This window comes from Misgurnus anguillicaudatus, chromosome 18 (assembly GCF_027580225.2).
Source record: "Misgurnus anguillicaudatus chromosome 18, ASM2758022v2, whole genome shotgun sequence".
Lineage (NCBI taxonomy): Eukaryota > Metazoa > Chordata > Actinopteri > Cypriniformes > Cobitidae > Misgurnus > Misgurnus anguillicaudatus.
This window is the reverse complement of record NC_073354.2, coordinates 35,789,334-35,812,668: the sequence shown is the minus strand read 5'-3', so window position 1 is coordinate 35,812,668 and position 23,335 is coordinate 35,789,334. Positions and strand designations below refer to the sequence as shown.

Here is a 23,335-nt window from a genome sequence, read left to right as displayed (position 1 = left end):
CACTACACAATCAGAACTCGTTACATATTTCTGAAGGAGGGACTTCATAGAACAAGGACGACATCAGACCGTTTTGAGGACAGTGAAAACAGCGGTATACAGATAAGTAAATTGTGTGAAAAATACAGCGTTTTTTTACACGTGAAACATGAACGCATTATATTGTGCACTGTAAACACAACCAAAGCTTCAAAAACACAGAAAGAACGGGACCTTTAACAAATACAGCCTTATTGTAAAATGTTATCAATGTGCCCAAGAACTTTTATAAACACAATAAAGACACAGTATTGGTCAGAGGCATACATTTTTTTAGGACTTTTTAAAGCACAGATTGCTATAACTGACTGATATGTATAACTTATGAGATACATGATCCAGCTTGTCTGCATTGCTTCAATAAAGGACATTGTAATCTTGGATGACATCAATAATATGGACCACAGAGCACTGGTGATATAATGTGGACATGTCCTGCAACTTAACAAAGTTGAGAAAAGCTATATTGGTTCACTGCTGGATAGCAAAATGCATTGAATCATATTGGCATAATATCAAACTGCTATAACATGTGACATTCATGTCAACAGTAAAGAAACAGTTCTCATAATTGTCCTCTCTGACCCTCCCATATGACAAAGCAACCAATAACAATCAAGAACTCATTATTATTAATTAAAAAGATACAGAATCTCAATGATCTAGACTAGCCATGGCGTAATACATAAAGAAAAGGCATTTTTTAATCGCAAATTCCGAACAACTCGTCCATTCTTTACTATTGCTAGAAAAAAGATTTATGCATGAAATCCTTGTGTTGTTTTTGGTAATGTGTGTTACACTTAACATTACATCCTAGCAATGAGCTATAGCAAGCATACAGCTAGATGGCCTATAGCTACATATCAGAGAAACAGGCCGGCCTTTGGGGCATACTAAGGCCTTGTGTAAACATCACAACAACAACAAAAAATTCTCACACAACAGTCACTTTGGATAAAAGCATCTGGTAAATGCTTAAATGAATGGATTAGTTTCTGTCATGATACAGCCTTAAAATAAGCCAGTCTATTTAGACAGCGGCAGAAGGATAGGTCAGTTGATATTGAAACCAGACAAATGAGGAATTTAACCCAAAATTCTGAAACCTTACTTTTGTCCTGACCATCAGGGATCTTTCTTTTTTTCAATTCATCCACACCTAATAATTTAGGCTACATATAAAATAAATATACAAACACTGATTTCAGATGTCTTCACCAAGGCCCAATGATAATGAGAAGGTGGTTGGGTCAAATATGGACATTTTTGGGTTAATGTAATCCAGTGGTCGGGTTTATCCAACTATGGGTTACAAAATAACGCAACAGTTTTGTGTTTGGATATTTTACTCTGTTTACTTTATTAAGACCCTTGAGGTCAATTCTACCCCCACGCCACTTTTCTTTAGTTTAAAAACATGGTTCCCTTAATCTCAGTGGAATAAGATTTTGTGATTTTTCCAGATTATCTGTCAAGATTCATATAAAAAACTGGGCTTGATTCGGTCGTTCTAAAGAGGTGTGCATTTTTTTACTTAAATAGTCCCTTTGGGGGTAAAAATTGAAAACCCCAATTGAAAATGAATGGAAAATGCAAAATCAATGCATCCAGAATAAATCGGAAAATTTCAAGACAAAAAAGTAGGCCTGGTACTAGAGCACAAATGCAACTTAGAAAAGACATGCTCACACACGCACGCACGCACGCGCACACACGCACACACACACACACACACACACACACACACACACACACACACACACACACACACACACACACACACACACACACACACACACACACACACACACACACACACACAAACAAACATTTAAAAACAAATAAAGAAAATACAAACATTCATAAAAAAAGTTGCACATGTGAATCAACCCTTATACAGTATTTCTGGAAGTTGCACGCATTTAACTGTGTCTGACGACGACGAAGTCGCGCGTATATATTGTGGCGGATACACGTGTCAAGTTTTGCTTTTTAGTAAGTAAATAGATTCATAATATCCACGTCATACAGCACTGTTTATGTTCTGCCCTTTAGCATACATTATCCCCGTACATCCATTACAAGTTAAACGTGTGTTTAAACTAAACATGGGGAAACTCACTTGACTTGGTCGCTCCAGCCGAGAGTTGCAGGGCCACCGCCGCACCACACCAGACTCGCTGTGTTTGTGAGCTAGACTAGACTTGATGCGAACGCCGCTCGCATGTTTGAATCAGGGGCGTGGCTAAGTATTTGAAGGGAGGGGGGCTAAAATGTAATTGTTAACTTTTGGTAAATATATTGTTTAGTTCAATGTTTTGAGAAGCTTCTGGACATAGTGGCGGTTTGTTTGTTTTTACAAGTACAGTTTTTGGATCACCCAAGTTAGGGGGGCGGGTGGGGGGGCAAAGCTCTAGAGTGGGATGACACCTGCCCCCCGTGCCCCCCTGTAGATCCGCCCCTGCACCACATGTGGCTAACTTCTAACAAGATTTACTTTTAAGTTATTAACATTTACCAGATAAACATTATTTTGCTTAAAACATCTAAATAAATGTCTGTGGATGTTAATTTATGATTTATTTCCTCCACGAGCTGTCGCAGTTTGTTACAGTTAATGCGTGAGTAAAAAGCATAGATAAATAGCGCTTTGTCAACAGCCATTTCAGAAGCTATAACAACAAAATATGAATTATTCTGACATAAAATAAGAAATTCAATGACATATAAGCTGATTTGTTTTTTACTTTTCTGACAATGTATTAATCCAGTTATAACATTTATTAAATTAATATTATTCTTCACACTTTCAGACCCCTAACATTGTATGCAAAGAAGAAGTGATTGTTATTATTATAAGGGTTTGTTCAGTTCAGCGATGTAGTAATTGTGTCAAAAACAGTAGTATAACAGTAAATAAAAATAGATTCAGCATTATTGGTTATCAGGCACATAACGTCCAAATATTTGGTATCGGTGAAAATCAGTATTGGTCGATCTCTAGTCTAAAAAAGAAAATCAACTAAATTCAATATATATTGTCTAAAACCTCTTATTTTCTTAGACAATCTGACTTTATTCTTATTTAAGGATGTTTATATTTTTTATCTAAACAAGAACACACAATACAGATTATGAAACTTTTTTTCTTGCAGTGTACTCAGAGAGTCAGATCTCATGGGAAAAGTTACTGCAGTGTTTTCTATTCTTGTTGACTTATGATGGAGTACAAGACTGATGTAATGCCAAATGGTGAAACATAAACCTGTGCGTTCTTCTCCTCTGACCTCAGTGTGGACAGGTGAGGACTCTGCCATGAATGTGCAATGGTAAAATTATTATTTTTTAGTTTGAGTGAATAATGTTTTTATTAGACATGAAATATATAATAGCAATAAATGGTATATTGTTAGTGACAATAAATTTGTTTTTAATTTTTTTATTTTAGATGGAGACAAATATTTCAAGTGAACATGGGCCTGCGCTCTGCTTTGAATCGTTCAACAACTCCTGTGAGAAGTTTGTCTACGCGTCTGAGACTCAGATTTTGCTTTATTTGGTTTTGAGTGCCATATCGCTCATCACAGTATGTGGAAACCTCCTGGTCATCATTGCCATCATTCATTTCAAACAGCTACACACTCCAACCAACTATTTAATTTTGTCTCTGGCCGTAGCAGTTTGTTAATGGGGGGGTTTGTGATGCCACCCAGCATGATGCGATCTGTTGAGACCTGCTGGTATCTGGGAGATCTGTTTTGTAAAATTCACAGCAGTGCTGATGTTATGTTATGTATCACATCTCTCCTACACATATCCTTTATCTCTATAGATCGATATTATGCTGTATGTCAGCCACTTCAGTACCATAATAAAATCACACCTCCTGTTTCCACGATAATGATTTTCTTATGCTGGAGTTTGGCAGCATTCGTAGGATTTGGTATGATATTTCTAGAACTGAACATTCTTGGTGCTGAGAAATTGTATTCAGATTATTTTGCTTGTAAGGGAGCGTGTATAATCTTTCAATCAGCCGCTGCCGGCACTGTAATCTCATTTATTGCTTTTGGTCTTCCTGCTATGATTGCTGTCTGCATTTATCTAAAAATTCTCTTTGTTGCAAAAAAACATTCAGCACAGGTGAGCCAGAAAAACAGCACATCTATAAGCAAAAGCGAAATGAAGGCCACAAAAACACTGGCTATCATCATGGGGGTATTTTTTGTATGTGTTTCACCCTTTTTTCTCTGCAATCTAATAGATCCGTATATTAATTACACAATACCACCGGCCTTATTTGATATTTTTTTGTGGATCGGATATATGAATTGCATGTGTAATCCCTTTGTGTACGCCTTCTTTTATAGATGGTTTAGAAAAGCTTTGAGAATCATTCTGCTGGCCAAAATATTTCAAGCTAATTCTTCAGAATTTGATTTGATGGTAAAAGAATGATGTCATAAATCAATGAAACCCTGTACATAATATGTATTGTACTGTATGCCAAAACAAAATAAAGATGTACTGTTTCGTATCCTAAAATGACAAATAATTGGATTTGAAATGAAGGCCCTGTGTATATTTTAATTATGAGATGGTCTAATGCTCTGTAGCAATTCCAAAACCATTAATGAATATATCTGGTTTTATGGTCTTAGGAACAGATGCTTTACAAAAAAATGTGACCACCTAACTGTGACAACATCTCTAAGAGGCATGAAACAACCTACCTGAAAACATCTCCTTACATAATACATTTGAGTTTAGTTTTTAGTCAAGTCAATATTTTGTTTTGAAAACAGCTTTGTCTTTGGTTAACTATACAGTTTTTAAACTACTTTTTCAGACAGCCTGTTCCAAACATCTTGACAGATGTTAGGTCATGGTTGGGCCAAATATGGATATTTTTTGGGTTAACTTAATCCAGTGGTTGGGATTATCCTTTTTAAACACATTAACTTGAATATGTTTTATTAACCTATATTGTATTTTTATATATATATATATATACAGTAATTGAAAGACCCCTGCGTTGCCACCAGACCCCTGCTGTAAATTAATATTCTTAATTTTATAAGAAGTCATGTAAATGTTATGGTTTAGACACTGCAGGTCAATTACTTTTTAAAAAGCACACATCTATTTGTTGATTGCATATAATAATAAACAAAAATGATGTAACTCCAGGCTTGCCTCGAGATGTTGGCAGGTGACGCCTGTAGGGATCAATAAATGTGAAGTGTGAGTCCTTCACAGTTTAATGAGGACAGGTGTGAATGATTCCATAAACAACAGGACATCTTGCAAACACAGTTTACACGTTTAATTAATCCCTCTGCTTGCCATAACATTAACCATAACTCTAATCACTGGGTATTATTTTCTATATTACAAAAAAATTAACAGGTATTACGTTGTATCTCCACTGGAAAGGCCCAAATTATTTTATTCTTAGGATTTTGATAATATTGCAATTCATTCAGACTCAATCAGATTGATGTTCTCATAAACAGAACAACAGGCCAAGCAACAATATCCTTTAAAAGGAAAATGCCTGTTCCAATTTCAGCTATGACCTATAACTTACTATCTGAGTTTATTAGAAAACAGTGGCGGCCAGTGACTTCCTTTTTGAGGGGACACGATGCAAAGCTCGTCACAACATATATTTAGCCCTGCCTGATCTCACAAATTTTTCCGTGGCCCTGCTACGGACTGCCTTTTTCCGTGGCATTCTCACGCATTGGTTACTAAACTGTTTTGTCCTATTTTCTTACCATTTTCGCTTCAGTTAAGGGTTAGATTTACATGAAATTACACCCTTACCCAAACTCAACTCTAACCCCAACGCCAGGCGACAATTGTTTAAAGTTTAGAAAATATAAAAGAATAAATCAGAAAAAAATAGTATAAACCAATAGTTAAAGTGACATACTAACGCAAACACCAAATCTAACCCTAAACCGAAGCAAAGCGAAAATGGTTTGAAAATAGGAAAAAGCAGTTGAGTAACCAATCCGTGAGAATGCCACGGAAAATGAGCAAAAGATTATGTGACTATCCCACGGAAATTCGTGAGATCAGGTTGATTTAGCCTGTCATGTGTGTGGTTCGTGAACGTGAGCGTCTAAAACCCTTTCGCAGCGGGCACATATTTTGACAAGACTCATGATGCAAATGGTTTACAAGACGCAAGGAACACATACTTTGATATGACGAGCAACACACATGACACTCCGAACACATATTTTGAATTTGTGCCCCTCGGAAGAGAAGTCACCGGCCGGCGGCCGCCCTGTTAGAAAATATATCTTGAGTTTCATATATATATTGATCAACAATATATCAATTGATCAACAATATATCATAAGTTAATATGATGGTCTAACACCTTGACGAAAGCCTGTTTGGGCTGAAACGTGTTGTTGTTTAATATGTAGCCCTGTCTTATAATAAAGGCTTTTTACCTTTTGAACTATATGGGTACCAGGATGTGGAATTACTTGCCTCACATTAGGATCCACTTACCATTTTTGATATTTTGTTCCCCTTTTGGAGCATCCATAGTTATGATTTTGAATACCAGATGCTATTTGAGTTGTATTTATTTTATTTTATAATACATTTCATTTTCCTGCCCATATACAGTACGCATCTACTGAAAAACTGGGGAATTGGTTTTAGCTGGTCTTCCATCCTCGTTTTAGCTGTTTAGCAAGCTGGTCTGTGTTTTGTGACCTTTTTGTCAAGCTGGTTTTAGCTGTTTTTTTTCAGTACAGGGTTTAATCTTATGTTGGGTGATGGATTGTTGTCACAAGTCTTCAGTAGTCTAAATCTTAAGGTTTTAAATAGGTCACCATTATTGTGAGGCAGTCTTTCACTCTTAAAAATAAAGGTTCTTTACAGCGATGCCATATATGAACCATTTTGGTTCACTAAAGTATCAAAGTTTCTTAAAAAAATAATTTGTTATAAACTTTTTTTTTGTAGAATTCCTTTTTATAGTAAATAGAACCTTCTGCAATACATAACCATAAAACTTTATGCAACCGTAGAGCCAAAATGCTTTGTGTGGCCCTTTCATTTTTAGGAGTGTTGCTTGGTAATAAGAACACCTCAGATGAAGCGTTGAGGATGCAACAAAAGGGCACTGTGCTTAACCCGGGGTTATAATCCCGCATTTAACTTGCCTGGCTAACACCAGACCAGCCTCATTGAGAATGCTAATTTTCTCGTATTTGAGGCGTGGTTTACGAATCCCCAGAGACGTTTATTGGGGCGCTACGAATGTCTATCAAATGCGTCTGTACATAGCTCAAAGCCAAGCGTTTCAATTATACCAGATGACGTATGTAGAGCGACATCAGTTCAAACGTAAACAACTTTTTTCAGGTACGTGTGCAAACAGCTGAAAGCTATGCAACTAAACCTGTAGATGTAAATTAATATTGAAAAGCAACACAATTTAGTGGCACTGTGACAACCACAGTACAGGCATAATGACAATATGATATTAATAAATACCACTTACCATTTATAAGTTAATTGTACTTTGTCGATGACGATGCCTAGCAGGTTGGTGCTATAAAACTCCGTGGCTATCATGTCTTGCCATATCCAAACATCCTAAATTGTTTAACGCCAAAAGTTGCTCTTTTTTTATATAAACTTGCGTTCAAAACTACTTAGAACATTATCTAAGGTTGCATTGAAAAGTAACTTCGCATCTGCTCCCGCGTTGGATAAACAAAACTGCTTCGGTGTGTCACATAGACGTCGTCATCGTCTTGCTGCCCCCTGCCCTTTCTGTGATTGGTTCCCTGTTTCAGGGGCAAAATTGGTCCATAGTTTCCATGCTACTTGCAGCGTGGATAAATTTGCGCGCAAGGCAGCATGGGGAAACCCAGGTAGGCCTGTCACGATAACATATTTTGCTAGACGATAAATTTTCCCAGCCTTTACCGCGATAGACGATAATATTGGGGTTTACGGGACCATTATAATAATGCAGGTACACCTTTTCAAAGATCTATAAACTTTTATTTCTAAACAATATGTAATACTTGAACTGGAAGACATTTTAAATATCCACAAGAAATGAACAAAATAACCGGATGATTGCGTATTAGGTGCATATGCATGTTTGTCGTGTTGCCGCTTTTAAGTCCTACGGTTTTACCACAAATGCGACATACCGACTCATTCAGGTTTAGTGGTTCACCTCGGTTATTAGGTTTAAATCCGAAGTACTCCGACATTGCAGCTGTAGCGTTTGGTTTTGAAACTTGGCTGTTTACACTTGGTATTTAGATGTGTTTTTGTCACAGGGTGACTTTTATAGAGCGGAACCGAAATTGGCGAAACTTGGTTCCGCTCAAAGATGGTTTCCGCCAAGGCTACATTTAACGACGCACTCTCTCACTTCCTGGTTTTCAGGGCAACGTAATCAGGGCTTTACGAGCCACAGGTGAAAGACATTATGAAGCGGATGGTGATTGGAGGCTGTGGGAGGATGAAGCACTTAAATAGCTCTGCAGGAACACAAAGAAAGGGCGACTGACACGGGGAAAGCTCCTTTGCCAAGGGCAGATTAAAGACACGCACCTTTTGAAGAGCCCGAAGGCTCTGTTGATCCGGGGATCGCTGGAAGCGAGCGGAAAGAGGACAGAGCCATAGGAAGCGAAAAAAAGGAAAGCTGTGGATCTTTTAAAGGAGCACCATGAGGAAGCTTTTTGTGGAGAGTTGTTTCGGGCACGCGCTCCTTTACTGCCTAGGGCAGACCCAAACACATGCTCCATCCTTGGAGGAGCCGGAGGGCGCCGTTGATCCACGGAGCGCTTATAGCAAGAGGAAAGAGTGCGGCAGCCAAGAGAGGCGAAAAGGACGGAGCTGTGATATTTAAAGGGGCACTGCACCGGAGTGTGCTTCTCAAGGAAAGCTTTTTGGCTGGAGTTGCATGGTGGTGAAGACATCGTGAACCTTAAAGGTTGGAAAACGGAACACATTGTAAACTGAGACAAAGCGAAGAGGAGTTGAAAACGGCATTGATGTGAGTACCAAGAATAAATTGGAAACGTATTGTATACTGACCTGCCTTTATGTTAGATACCTCCAGGAGAAGGAGGGCGGCCCTACCCCTAAGATAGCGTGGTGGGTGAGCTGAAGGAGTACATACTGAAGCAGTCACAACGACGACACTACCAACTAGGCCGTAGTTTTCATCGCCCGGTCCGATCAAAACGAAGTGGAGGAAGACGGGCGTCCTTGGTGTACACTTGAGTGTGATGGGTGAGTCCTTGTGCTGTGGAAACTTTTATTTTTGACGTGGTGCTGTATATTGCTGTGTAGTGCTGTGTGTCTTGTCAGATAAACCCCCGCCTTCACACACTTCGTCGAGGGAGGACGAAGTGGCTGCCGGCCTTAGAATAATTCAGTACAGCATATGTTGTGAGTGTGCTTCAGGTCTAGAGCAACGGTACGGTGCCCCGGAACGATTTTCCCCCGTCCAGACATTGGGCGGATTGGAGAGTGGCGGTGAAGAGCAGAAGAAGTAGCAGATGTGTGAGTACGATCAGGGGCCATCATTGTTGATGTTTTCAACTGTATAATCATTGCTGTTGCAGAGAGAGAGGTGCAGGAATTCCACTGTCCCGAGGCCTCTACAAAGGGGCGCCCCTGTCCAGTGTTCCATCGCCTAACGGTAGTGAGGAGAGGGCAGCGCTCGGCCCGGTGAGACGGTGTGACGTTTCACCCCTCTGTAACCATCGAACTAGTCGAGAGGGTTCGCCCCCGACGCCACGTAGGAACTGCTTACCCCATCTGACACATCCCAAATTGTCGTAAGTCCGCCACCCTTGCTAAATTCAAATACCAACCTTTTCAAGCTGTTGATTGACAGAGACGGAGAACGCACTGTACCCGATCGATACGTGAGGAGCACCACGAGAAGGAACCGAGTGAAACCTGTACTTACGGTACGCTGTGTCCAGCAGAGAGGTGAGAGCCATACGAATCGAATTAACTGCGCCTTTGTGTCCCAGTCACTACCTGTGGAGAGAGAAAGAGAGAGAGTGAATAACACGAGAAGGAACTGAGTGAAACCTGTACTTACGGTACGCTGTGTCCAGCAGAGAGGTGAGAGCCATACGAATCGAATTAACTGTGCCTTTGTGTCCCAGTCACTACCTGTGGAGAGAGAAAGAGAGAGAGTGAATAACACGAGAAGGAACCGAGTGAAACCTGTACTTACGGTACGCTGTGTCCAGCAGAGAGGTGAGAGCCATACGAATCGAATTAACTGCGCCTTTGTGTCCCAGTCACCACCTGTGGAGAGAGAAAGAGAGAGAGTGAATAACACGAGAAGGAACCGAGTGAAACCTGTACTTACGGTACGCTGTGTCCAGCAGAGAGGGGAGAGCAAAACCAAGTTGGACTAACTGCGCCTTCGTGTCCCAGCTGTTGTCTGTGAAGAAAGAGAGAGATAAAGAGTGACACGAAAAGGAACTGTGTGAAATCCAGCCGGTGAAAATAACGAGAGCCTGAAGAGGCCGTTATTTTAAGTTCCCCTTCCTCCCTCCCCTATTTATTATTTTAAGTAATTTAAATAAAGTACATTTTAATTTTATGCTTACCTTGTGTGTCTGGTCATTGGGGTGGCTTTGGGAACCTCCTCGAGGTGGAAAAAGGGGCATGACCTTATTAACATCTGGGTCCACCCCTACCTGTGACATTTTCATTGATCGGATCACAAGTGGACGAGATATCACGTTTACACCTGGTATTTAAATCCGTCTCTTTTGTCAACTTTTGACCGCTTCTGTCCTGAATACTGTGAGGGTGTGGTCTGTCGAGAATGTCATTTAAACGCCAGCGGGAATAGTGATGAGTTTATATGGACTCCACTGGAGTCCACTGCTGGTTTTGTAAGTAAACATGCTGCACAGAGTTTTGTACGTGTATATCTTAGAGCTTTCTCTGAATATTCAGCGCAATTGATGAAATAGGATTGCGCAACTTTCACACACTTGCACAATGAAACTGCGGAGATCAGCAGCTTTAGTATTATCAATGAAAGGCTAAAAATAGCGCTTTACAATGTGTGTTCGCACCAGAAGTCAGAAAAGACATAAAACATTGTGTTCAGTACCTCAGATTAGATAAATGGGCGGAAAGAAGGTGGTCCCGTGTGGCTGTTCAAATACATTCAACCACATGTGTGTTTACACTACAAAAGCAACCGATCGAAACGGGTTTCAACTCTCTGAATGTGGTTGAAAGTGGACGAACGTTTTGAACACAGTTTACATCTGGCAATAACGTCGTCCAGTTGTGATCCGATCGATGAAAGCGCATGTTAATGCCAAGTGTAAACAGACTCTTAATAATAAATCCATCTTTTTCTCCAACTCTCGTCTCAACTAGTGTTTTCTCCTGGTACACTCCTACTCTGTGATAGGCTTCCCCGGAGGCCCCCCTCCCCACACAGACCATACGACTGACAAATGACTGACGAGGGTTCACTCCTCGTCACTCGGTGCACCAGAGTGGTCATCCAGTCTCTATGGTAGACAGAGAGAGACGAGGAAAACAAACAAGCATGCAAATGTTAATTATCGCAGCCCAAAAAATTATCGAGCTCATTTTATTTACCGTGCGATTTATTGATTTATCGTATATCGCGACAGGCCTAAACCCAGGCTAGCATTTAACACTTGTAATTAAGGGTAATCCCCAAAATTAACCTAGGGTTAAACCTGCATTGTACAGTGTACACAAAACTCACTGTTGGATCACATTATGGTTTTTGAGGCACGGATCATTTATCGGATCATTTTTCGGATCAGCAAAAAAAGGGTGGGAAAATCTAATAACAAATAAAGAAATTACAAACATTTATACAAAGGAACAAAGTTGCAAATTAAGTAAAGTCTAAAATACTTTCATTAGGTACAGAAAACTAATCAAATGAATAATAACACTGTCTTTATTTTATGAATTAAATATAATATTTTTTTTTTAGAGCAACAGAAGTGATTTTCTCTTTTTCTTGGGTTGTTTGAATAACGTCTCGGTTACGGATGTAACCCTCGTTCCCTGAAGGAGGGAACGGAGACGTCACGTCGTGACCGACGAATTGGGAACTCGCTTAGAGAGACCAATCTGCTTCGTATACTACTAAAACGCCAATGAACTTGGCATTGAGATATTTGCATAATGCTGGCGCCGCCCCGCCAGGTGCGTATATAAGGCGCACGTGCAAATAGGGAAATCAGCTTCTGTTCGCTGAGAAAGCCGGAAGGTGACCGGCCTAAACAGCAGGTGGCAGCACCTGTGGCGACGGGACGTGACGTCTCCGTTCCCTCCTTCAGGGAACGAGGGTTACATCCGTAACCGAGACGTTCCCTTTCAGTCGGTCACTACGACGTCACGTCGTGACCGACGAATTGGGAATCCCTACCAAAACGCCACTGAGGGCTGACCTCTTCCAGTGTCTGCGTAAAGCCCTCCGGTTCCACTTAAGGATAAGGAGAATTAGGTTTTAAGGCAGAAGGCCGGGCACTAGATGTTCCTTTAACCCACAGTAGTGCCAGCGACTGGGAAGCGCCCTATCTGAGCGGTATAGGGACGCTGCGGAAGCCACCGCCCCGTTAAGGGCTAATGGTGGGCGAAAGTCAACCGTAGTTGAGGTCTAAATGACAGCCGTGGCTGTGTAAGCAAAGCAGTGCTCTGCTAAGGGAAACGTGGGCTAGTAGGATTAACCCCACGGAATAATACTCACAAAGGAACCCGTTGGGACGCAATGTGGGGCCCAAGCCAAACACGTAGGTTCGTAAGAATACAGCTAGTGAAAGGCTGACAGCCAATGCTCCGCAACAAAGGCTGTCAAGGCAGTGGAGAGAGCAAATCAAACAATTACGCATTTTTGCTCTGTTAGCCTTCCATACTGAAAACTCAATTTGGAGCCTCAGTCGGAGGCTGCAAGCCGACTTGCGAGTCTGCTCTCCGTGCCCTCCCTGGTGAGGAAAAGAACACGAGAGGATACAGGCTCGATACGAACATTGTAAAATCTAATGAACGTATTAGGTGTCGCCCAACCAGCAGCTCTACAGATGTCTGTTAGCGAGGAACCACGAGCTAAAGCCCAAGATGAGGCAACACTCCGAGTGGAGTGCGCTCTCAAATTAAAGGGCAAGGAATGCCCTGCAAATTATAAACCAGGGCGATAGTATCAACTATCCAATGAGACATCCTCTGCTTAGTGACAGCTTTCCCTTTCTGCTGGCCACCATAACAAACAAAGAGCTGGTCTGAGGTCCTGAGGCTTTGCGTGCGGACCACGTAGAATCGCAGTGCGCGTACGGGGCACAACAAAGCCTCGGTTGGGTTTGCCTGCTCCAAAGGCAATGCTTGCAAGCTCACCACCTTATCTCTGAAGGGAGTGGTGGGAACTTTGGGCACGTAGCCTGGTCTGGGTCTCAATGTTACACTCGAGACAGCAGGGCCAAACTAAAAGCACGAATCGTCAACAGAGAATGCATGTAAATCCCCTACTCTCTTCATGGAGGCCAATGCTAGCAGGGTCAGATTTTCATTGATAAAAACTTCAGACTCGCAGACTGCAAAGGCTAAAACATGAGACCAGAAGGCTTCAGCACCATGGACAGGTCTCAGGAGGAAAGAGGGAGGGCGCGAGGGGTTTTGCCTGCGAGCGCCTCTTAAAATGTAATAATTAAATCATGCTGGCCAACTGATCTGCCGTAGATAAGTGAGTGATGAGCAGAAATAGCGGCGATATCAACTTTAATGGCGGAGGGACAGCCTACCATCTAATCCATGTTAAAGATATAAAGCATAATGTTAAAGGGCATTCTCTGGGTCCTCGCGTTGCGAAGAGCACCGGGTGACGAAAAGGTTTCATTCAGCGCGTAAGCCCGTCCTGTGGACGGTGCTCGAACCGCGTCGATGGTGTTAGATACCGCTTGCGATAAATCACCTAAACCTTGCGCGCGCTCAACGACCATACATGGATGGACAGGTCGGGGCGTGAGTGCCAAATGTGCCCCTTCCTAAGAAAGAAAGCCCTTCCTCAGGGGAATCCGCCAGGGAGGGCTGTCGCGAGGAGCATTAACTATGAAACCAATTCTTGGTCGTCCAGTACGGACGATTAATAAAAGGCTCTCCTCGTCCTGCCTGACTTTGCACAGTGTCTGCGCAATAAAGCTCACTGGAAGGAATGCGTATTTACGCACCCCCCGCGGCCAGCTGTGTGCCAACGCATCCACGCCGAGGCTGCCCTCGGTTGGTGAATAAAATAGGCGACAGTGGGTATCGTCCGGCGAGGCAAACAGATCTATCTACGCACAACCGAACTTCTTCCAAATTAGCTGGACCGTCTGGGGGTGGAGTCGCCATTCGCCGGGGGCGCAGCTCGGAAGCGCGTACCGCTGTATTGAGCGATCCCGGGATGAAAATGGCACGAAGGGACCTCAGATGCTTCTGACTCCAAAGGAGGAGATGACGAGCGAGATGCGACAGGTGACGAGAGCGCAAAACCGCCTTAACGGTAAATAACGCAACAGTCGCAATGTTATCGGTGTCGACAAATACATCCTTCCCTCGCATCTCCATAGCGGAGCGTACAAGTCCCAGATATACAGCGCACCGCTCGCGGCAGTTGGGGTGCTATGCACACCCCAGACTGCAGGCCCGTCATACGTGGCTGAACATCCCGTGCTTAGGGCATCGCATGCTACAGAATGCCAGGAGACCCCTCAGAGGCATATCTTGCTATCAGAAATGCTGGGTCTACTACGGGGAAATTTAAATGACACGCAGGTGTAGTGTTTACACAATGTATGCCGGTGCGCCACGCTCTCCTCGAGACTCGATCGTAAAGCCAACACTGAAGCGGTCTCATATGACGCAGCTCGAGCAGTGTCACGGCTGCAGCATGCTGTCATATGTCCAGGAGCTTCTGAAATTGTATCAGAGGGACCGCGTACTTCCCTCGAATTAAACCGAGGCAAGTCAGAACTGACTAGTTGCGCGCTCTTGTAAAACACGCCAATTAGTTGATCGAGTCTAATTCCATACTGAGAAAAAGGATCCTCTGCACGGGGCAAAGTTGCTCTTTCCCAGTCGACCTGATGACTTAAACGAGCGAGATGCCGAAGCATTAACTCTCTGTGTTCGCGCACGTCTGCCAAGAACGGGCTATTATAGGTCAATGTAAATAAAGCAGAATGCGAACAACGCTCTCTCTCTGATATTTTAATGCTGTGACTAGCACTTTCATGGAGACACGGAGAGAGAGAGACAGCTCGAATGGTGTACTTAATATTAATATGCCCACCCCACGACGCAGAGCGAAAAAAAAACGGTCTAAGGCGAGGGGAGATGGACACAAAAGTACACGTCTTACAGGTCTAAAGCTGCAACCGATCTGAATATTGAAATACGAGCCTCGGCGTTATCATCCAAAAAAAGACCACCTCCGTAGAGCCGGGCGTAAATCAAATCGATCGTAACCCACCGCATATTTTGGGTACTATGAGATAAAGGCTGGAAAACCCTATCATCATATCATCATCTCGGTAAGAGGGACCGGCTCGATAATCCTTCGCCAGCAGGACATCGACTTATGCACGCAGTACATGTGCATCGGATACTTTCACTATAGTGAAACGAAAGCCCGAGAATTTTGGGGTTGTGCCGGTAATTGTATTTCGTAACCGAGGCGGATCGTGCGTAAAACCCAACGAAACGGGGTGGGAACTGAAGCCAAGCACCCAAGCACCGTACGAGGAGTATTAACGACACTACCGGTGTACCCGCGGCGGGGCAGCGAGGCGGGACAGGCGGGACTGCCGGTGCGTCTGCCGTGACAGCATAAGCATCTACAGTATGTGTGTGTGTGACACTGACCTGAGCCCGCTGAGGGAAACGGTCGTCCGGTCTCCTCAGCTGAGGACGCAGACTCCGAAGGGGTTGCTGGTGGTCCGGTCTCCTGAGTGGAGGGCTCGGACTCCTCAGAACACCCGCTGGCGATAGAGGAGAGGTAGGGTGAGCTGGTGTGTGCCCGCTCACGGCTCTCTCGATCCTCTGGAGACCTGGAGAGGGAAGAGGAATGCACTCTGTGTGTGGTTAGTGGGCACCGGCTAAACAGCCGGTGGAACATATGCAAACCAAGAATTTTCCACCCGACCCTCTATCGGGGGAAGGAGCGAATCACCGTCTCCTGAAGAGTGATCCTCTGCCAATCCAGGTCGCCCGCTTACTGGCCACTTAAACTCCCGATTTCACGGGAAGCTGCTGACGACCGGTTCGCCTGCGCTGCCGAGGAGGGAAACGGAGGTGGTCGCCGCAGGACGCCGACGGCGAGAGGCAGACTGAGGAACCGCCGTGGTGGTTTTTACCAAGGGCAGCTCTCCTTCGCCGGGGCATGACCACAGAGATCGCCTCAGTCTGCGCAGCGGAGCTGTACGACTCCACGGCCTCGCCGAAGAGGCCGGTCTGTGAGACAGGAGCATTCAAGAAGTTGTTCTCGCCTGCGTCCGTCAGCCAGACACAGCCAAAGGTGGCGATCTTGAACCACTGTCGTGAACATCGCACGACTGAAGGTCGCGGCCTCCCTCGTAAATCCTTGGTGAACCCGTAGCAACGTTATTGCGTGCCTGGCTGAAGCCGCCTCTCCGCATGCCTGACGGACAGCGCCCGTAACCGGACGACTGTCTACAAACACGGGAGGGAAGGGTTGGGTGGTCCCTCCAGGAACGCAGCTGCATCGCAACCCCCCGCTCCACTGAAGGGTCCCTGCCCTTAGCGGCTCCGTTGGTGAGGGAGGTGAGGGGTGAAAGCTGAAGCTGAACGGCCTGATGGCCGCAAACCACGTCAGCTCTTCGTGCCGTCGGGAAGAAAGGCACAGGAGTAGAGGACCGAGAGGCCCGAGCAGCTCCGAAATACCAATCACGTGGGCGGTACGGTTCGGGCGGAGAGGGGTTAACCCCTCCAACTCTACCGTTACCGCCGCTCGAGCGGGCACGGCCGCCAACTCCGGAACGACTCCACTTCGGAGGAAAATTGGACACCCCTCTGATGCTGCAGAAGTGAACGGGACCAGAAGGAGGTCCAATGGATTCGGCAGACATCGTAGAACACGACTCTGCCGTCTCCACCGGAACCTCAACCGGCTGAGGATGAAAGGCCGGTAGGTGGAGGACGCATCCTCCGTCCTCCTCAGCGTAGTGATGCGAAGAGCGTCATGCGAGCGCTTGACAGTCGCACCATGGCGGTGTCAGCACTGCAAAGACGCGGACAGCATTCCCGTAGAAACGTCAGTCGTCTCCGCAATCCAAGAGGGTTATGCTCTCACAGAGAGAACAAAAACTCTCCACGAGCGCAACCTCAGAGTGCTTGATGCCCAAGCATGAAGACAGCGCTCGTGACCGTAACTGGAACCCTTATACCTCTCGCATCCAAGATCGCACGGACGAAAAGCAATCCTGAAAAGGATGCCGATCTCCGAATATACGAGAGAGTGGCTGTCTTTAAAAAGACACAGAGCTCTCACGTATCACTCTTTTAGGGAAATCACTCTTTAGGTGCTCAGCTGATGCGCACAGGGAAAGGCAACACACACACTAAACTCAAAACAAAAAATATGCAGAGCAGTGGAATACTGCGAGCGTCCGCTGTGTTAGTACTGCTTGTCAATCAACTTCAGCAACCGTTCCCAGAAGAGCAGATAGTAGCTTCTCAGTCAGATAAAGCCGGCTTTCGAAGCGAAAAAGCTGATTTCCCTATTTGCACGTGCGCCTTATATACGCACCTGGCGGGGCGGCGCCAGCATTATGCAAATATCTCAATGCCAAGTTCATTGGCGTTTTAGTAGTATACGAAGCAGATTGGTCTCTCTAAGCGAGTTCCCAATTTGTCGGTCACGACGTGACGTCGTAGTGACCGACTGAAAGGGAACAATAATGACATAGACTTAAGTAGGTTAATTAAGGTTACTGTCTCTTTAAGACCAAATAAGCACAGATTGGTAAATAAATAAATATTTTTATTGGAAAAAAATGTGGAGATCATTTTGTTTGTATGTGCCCTGTCAAGAATGTACGCTTGCTTTTTGAAACGCGTCTCTCCGTGTATGCACTTTTAAGTGCACTTAAACACAGATGGAGTTAACTTGAATGTTAACATTTGCAACCCTTTGAAACATGTGCAAATGATAAACTTTCCCTATTTAAATTTGCAAATTAATCCGCAAATCGCATGCGAGCCAAACCATGGGTCGAGATCCATACGGATAATGGATCAACTGCGATCCGTCACAGCACTAGTGGTAACCTTTTTTAGGGACTGGAAAGATTAATCACGATTATTACTATTAAAGAAATTGGTTCTGAATCGCAAAGGTAATGTTTGCACAGCTCTTTCATGTATTCTGGCTTTTTGATCAGTAGAAGTCCTTATCAATCCAAAATCAGTGAGTTTGATCCATTTAAAACATGCATTTCAAAAAGCAACACTCGTCAAATAAAATCAATATACATATTCTTTATTATCATGAAAATACCTGAAAAGGATTGATAAACAGCAATATAAATATGCTTATATGCATTTCGTGGAGCTGCATGTGAAATGGTTCTTTGTCTGCAGTGCATATTGAGTTTCTGCACGAGAGTGCCCTCTGGATTTTGGATGTAGCGGCATTTCACCATAATTCATCGAAGCATAGCAAGCAGAATCATAAGATTTATCGTCCCATGCAAATTAGAAGGTTAATCAAGGGGTTTGCAATGTACAGTGTGAAACGTTAAAGTATGAATACCCAGAGTTAACTATTTCAAGTGTGGAAAGCCTTAAAATTTATTTAATAAACGCTGCTCATTTTATTCTACATCACTTACACATACTTGCTTTTCTTCCCATTCACACGTTTAAAAATAAAGGTGGTAAATAATGCCATTTAAAGCACCTTTTACAGAATTTTGTTTTATTTCAGAGAGGGTCAGATATCGTGGGAAAAGCTAGTCCAGTAATCTCTGTAGGTTCTTCTTGACAGAAGATGAATAGATACAGTACTGACGTAATCCTGAAGAGGAGACGCTTATAAATCTGTGCGTTCTGCTTCTCTGATCTCAATGTTAACAGGTAAGGACTCTGCCATGAATTTGTAATGGTACAATTCTTGTTTAAGTTTGAAAGTGAATGGTTTTTATGTGTTACGGCTACTATGAAATATAACAACAATTACCTGTATATTTTTTATATGTGATGATAATAACTGTAAACCTGTTCTGTGTTCATAAAACCATTTTTAATTTCAGATGGACCCATTCAGTTCAACTCAGACTAGAAGTGAACACGGGCCTGTGCTGTGCTATGAATCATTCAACAACTCCTGTGAGAAGTTTGTCTACGCGTCTGAAACTCAGATTTTGCTTTATTTGTTCTTCAGTGCCATAGCGCTCATCACAGTATGTGGAAACCTCTTGGTCATCATTGCCATCATTCATTTCAAACAGCTACACACGCCAACCAACTATTTAATTTTGTCTCTGGCCGTAGCCGATCTCTTAATCGGGGGGTTTGTGATGCCACCCAGCATGATGCGATCTGTTGAGACCTGCTGGTATCTGGGAGATCTGTTTTGTAAAATTCACAGCAGTGCTGATGTTATGTTATGTATCACATCTCTGCTACACATATCCTTTATTTCTATAGATCGATATTATGCTGTATGTCACCCCCTTCAGTACCATAATAAAATCACACCTCCTGTTTCCATGATAATGATTTTCTTATGCTGGGGTTTGGCAGCATTCGTAGGATTTGGTATGATATTTCTAGAACTGAACATTCTTGGTGATAAGGACTTTTATTCAGATCAAATTGCTTGTAAGGGAGCGTGTATAATCTTTCAATCAGCCGCTGCCAGCACTGTATCCTCATTTATTGCTTTTGGTCTTCCTGCTATGATTACTGTCTGCATTTATCTAAAAATTCTCCTCGTTGCACGAAAACAATCAAAATCTATACAGCATTCAGTGCAGGTGAGCCAGAAAAACAGCACATCTATAAACAAAAGTGAAAGGAAGGCCACAAAAACACTGGCTATTATCATGGGGGTATTTTTTTGTGAGTATTTCACCCTTTTTTTTCTGCAATTTAATAGATCCGTTTATTAATTACACAACACCACCGGCATTGTTTGATATTTTTTTGTGGATCGGATATGTGAATTCTTTGTGTAATCCCTTCGTGTACGCCTTCTTTTATAGATGGTTTAGAAAAGCTTTGAGAATCATTCTGCTGGCCAAAATATTTCAAGCTAATTCTTCAGAATTTGACTTGATGATAAACGACCCTTAAGAAGGATGTCATAAATCCATGTAACTCTGTACATGTTAAAACCATATGTAACTGGGATGCCAAACCATGTATTGTTTCTGATCCTAAGCTGCCAAATAACTAAAATGAATGCACTATTTCTGTTAAATGGTAATGTGATAGCAGAGTTTGTTTTTGTTTTATAACTATACATTTACATCCTTTTGTTAAGCTATTTTATTATAGTTGACTGCTAGACTGTCACACACTTCAACATTAATCTAATTTATTATTCATATTCTGAATATATGTCTAAAAGTTTTTCATGTGTATTAATGTGCGGACTAATAAAACAAGAACAACACAAGATGATCTCATCTGTTTCAATGCATCACACAACTAATAACTCAATAAACTGTATGTATATATATATACAGTACTGTGGAAAAGACACATCAGAGACCCTACCAAAAAATCGAACTCTTGTGAATGCTTGGAAAAACCTGGAAACTATTGTACTGTAAAATTGTATGCACATGTGAACATATTTGTAAATTGAGGATGCTTATATACATAAGAGCCATGAACAGATTTAAATTGTCAATTAACTTCTATTAACTTAAAGTGTATGTTGCAGGTTAACCACCACTGTCGATTAATGGGTACATAAATCACTCAAGATATGTGTATAATTTTTAAAATGTCTCAAAAATGGTCTTAAAGACCACTTTTTTTACGTTATTGGTATTAACGGTTTTTTTAACGCAATTCTGCGATGACGTCACGTTGGGGAGAAGTGGAGAAAGACTCAGCCAGAGCCATAGAGATAGATGAGACATTTATTGCTGTTTAATACTTACGTATATAATTTGGAAATCATATATACATCGTAGGAAATATATCATGTGTTATACTGCAAAGTTACCTTGCTAATTATTATTTATGATATATGTGGAGATAAATAAAACTTCGCAAATCTGCTGATTTGATCCATTCATGTCCTGACCACCAGGCTAGAGATTTTTAAACATCCTTAATCCACACTTACTAGTCTATCAAATAATATCTCAAATATATTGTTTTGTGAAATAAAAGGATGCTTTGTTATATTGTTTATGCGATTATAACGAATCACACGATCATTTTATACGCAGCAGCAGTCAGCAGCTGCAGCACACTCGGATCCGACCGCATACATACTGTAATAAACAGGCGTTCGGCTGCTTTTTACATCACGACAGGCTAAGCCATTTGAGGAGGAACCGCTCATTGATCACCGTATTTTTATAAATCCTGTACATGTTTGGACCTGCCGAACAGGTTGAGCACTTTTATATACTTTATTGAGCAGAGAGGCTGCCTGCACAGTTTGACCAGCGGGCTGCGGGAACCGGCGCACATCACGCCGCCAGACGGTGTTGCTAATATAACTCGAAATGTATAACTATTATCAGATCGGCCCGGGAAAGTCCCGACTCTCTCGATTGCCATTCCGCTACTGGCTGTAAGAAAGTGAGTGCGTTTGGGTCGCTGGTCCCCGCGTACAGACGTGACGTGCTTCACTCACCTTCCAGGATTAGAGACATGCTTCCAAAACCGTTTGTGCTGAAGATCGCATAAAGTTACACCCATTTCAGGCAGGATCATGGACCCCCTCAAGCCAGCATGCACGAGTATGTTAATTGTTTGTTTACTTTCTACACGAAGATATGCTAACCTTATGCTATCTGGCTGTCTGCCTATCTCTCTATACTAGCCTATCCATCTGTCTGTCTGTCTATCTATCTGTCTATCTATCTTATCTATCTATGTATCTATCTATGTATCTATCTATCTATCTATGTATCTATCTATGTATCTATCTATGTATCTATGTATCTATCTATGTATGTATGTATGTATGTATGTATGTATGTATTTATCTATTATCTGCGCTATCAGAACTGTACTTTACTCGTCTTTCTATAGTCATTCTCAATGCTCTCAAGGCGGCTTTGGTCAATTCTCTCCCCAGCGTGACGTCATACAGTGCGTTGTGAGGGAAAGGAGAATCATTGCAAATTGCTGTACTTTTTCATACTTTTTCGGGTTTTGTGATACCCAACAACATAAAATACAATGGATAACAGTTTAAATGTTTATTATCAACAAGCAAATTGCACAAATTCGTTGAAAAATTTTACCTGCAAAACGCCCTTTAAACATATCAGTGTGTGTTGTCTTTTTGTCTTTGGTACCATACTATACCATACAGTTTTTAAAATAGACATGCAGGTTGTTTCAAGCATCTTGGAGATGTGGCAACAGTTTTTATGGATTTAGTCTCTCTCTCACTCGCATATTGCACTATAACGTTATTGCACATTGCATTTTTAAAATCATGCAGCCCTACTTGCCAACATTCCAGTGTACATTTGGGCTAAATTGGACACAGAAAAGAAACCGTCCAGTTGTGCAGTTTTTCAATAACATTACAGACACTTTCTGATGACCAAATAGTATAAAGGCCTGGCAATCCCAACAAATAAACACCTCAGGACTACATAAACAGGCATTATCATGGGGTCCAGTTTTGTATAGTTTTAGCTTTAAGAGCTGTTAACATCGTGAACAATAAAGATAACTACAACTGTAGTTGTAAAAATCATTCTAAATTTATAAGAATAACTGCGTTCACACCACAAATAACAAGACAAGGAACAATATTGTAGAGATTAGTTTCAGAGTGAATTTTCTTTCACATGATAAATGATGAAACATACCAAATATAATCTCTTTGGGGGGGGGGGGGGTCCTGAATGTTGTTTGACTATTGTTGATTGTGGTGCAGGTTTAAATGCATGAATTAAAGACCTAGCAGTAGGGAAGTGGAATACAATACGTACAGTATTGATGTAATACTTATATATTATATATTAAGTTTCAACAAACTGGCAAGATATATGCTTTGCATGCC

General features: G+C 42.4%; 1 protein-coding gene and 1 pseudogene across 1 annotated transcript; both read left to right on the top strand.

Moving 5' to 3' along the window:
- The first annotated feature begins 3,490 nt into the window (after positions 1–3,490).
- Positions 3,491–4,547, top strand: LOC129429843 (trace amine-associated receptor 1-like). The gene is given in 2 exon segments (XM_073856379.1): positions 3,491–3,719; positions 3,722–4,547. Coding segments are annotated over 2 exon segments (1,008 nt in total). The 3' UTR covers positions 4,501–4,547.
- A 14,829-nt stretch (positions 4,548–19,376) lies between these two features.
- LOC129429828 (trace amine-associated receptor 1-like) lies at positions 19,377–20,637 on the top strand (annotated as a pseudogene).
- The last annotated feature ends 2,698 nt before the right edge of the window (positions 20,638–23,335 follow it).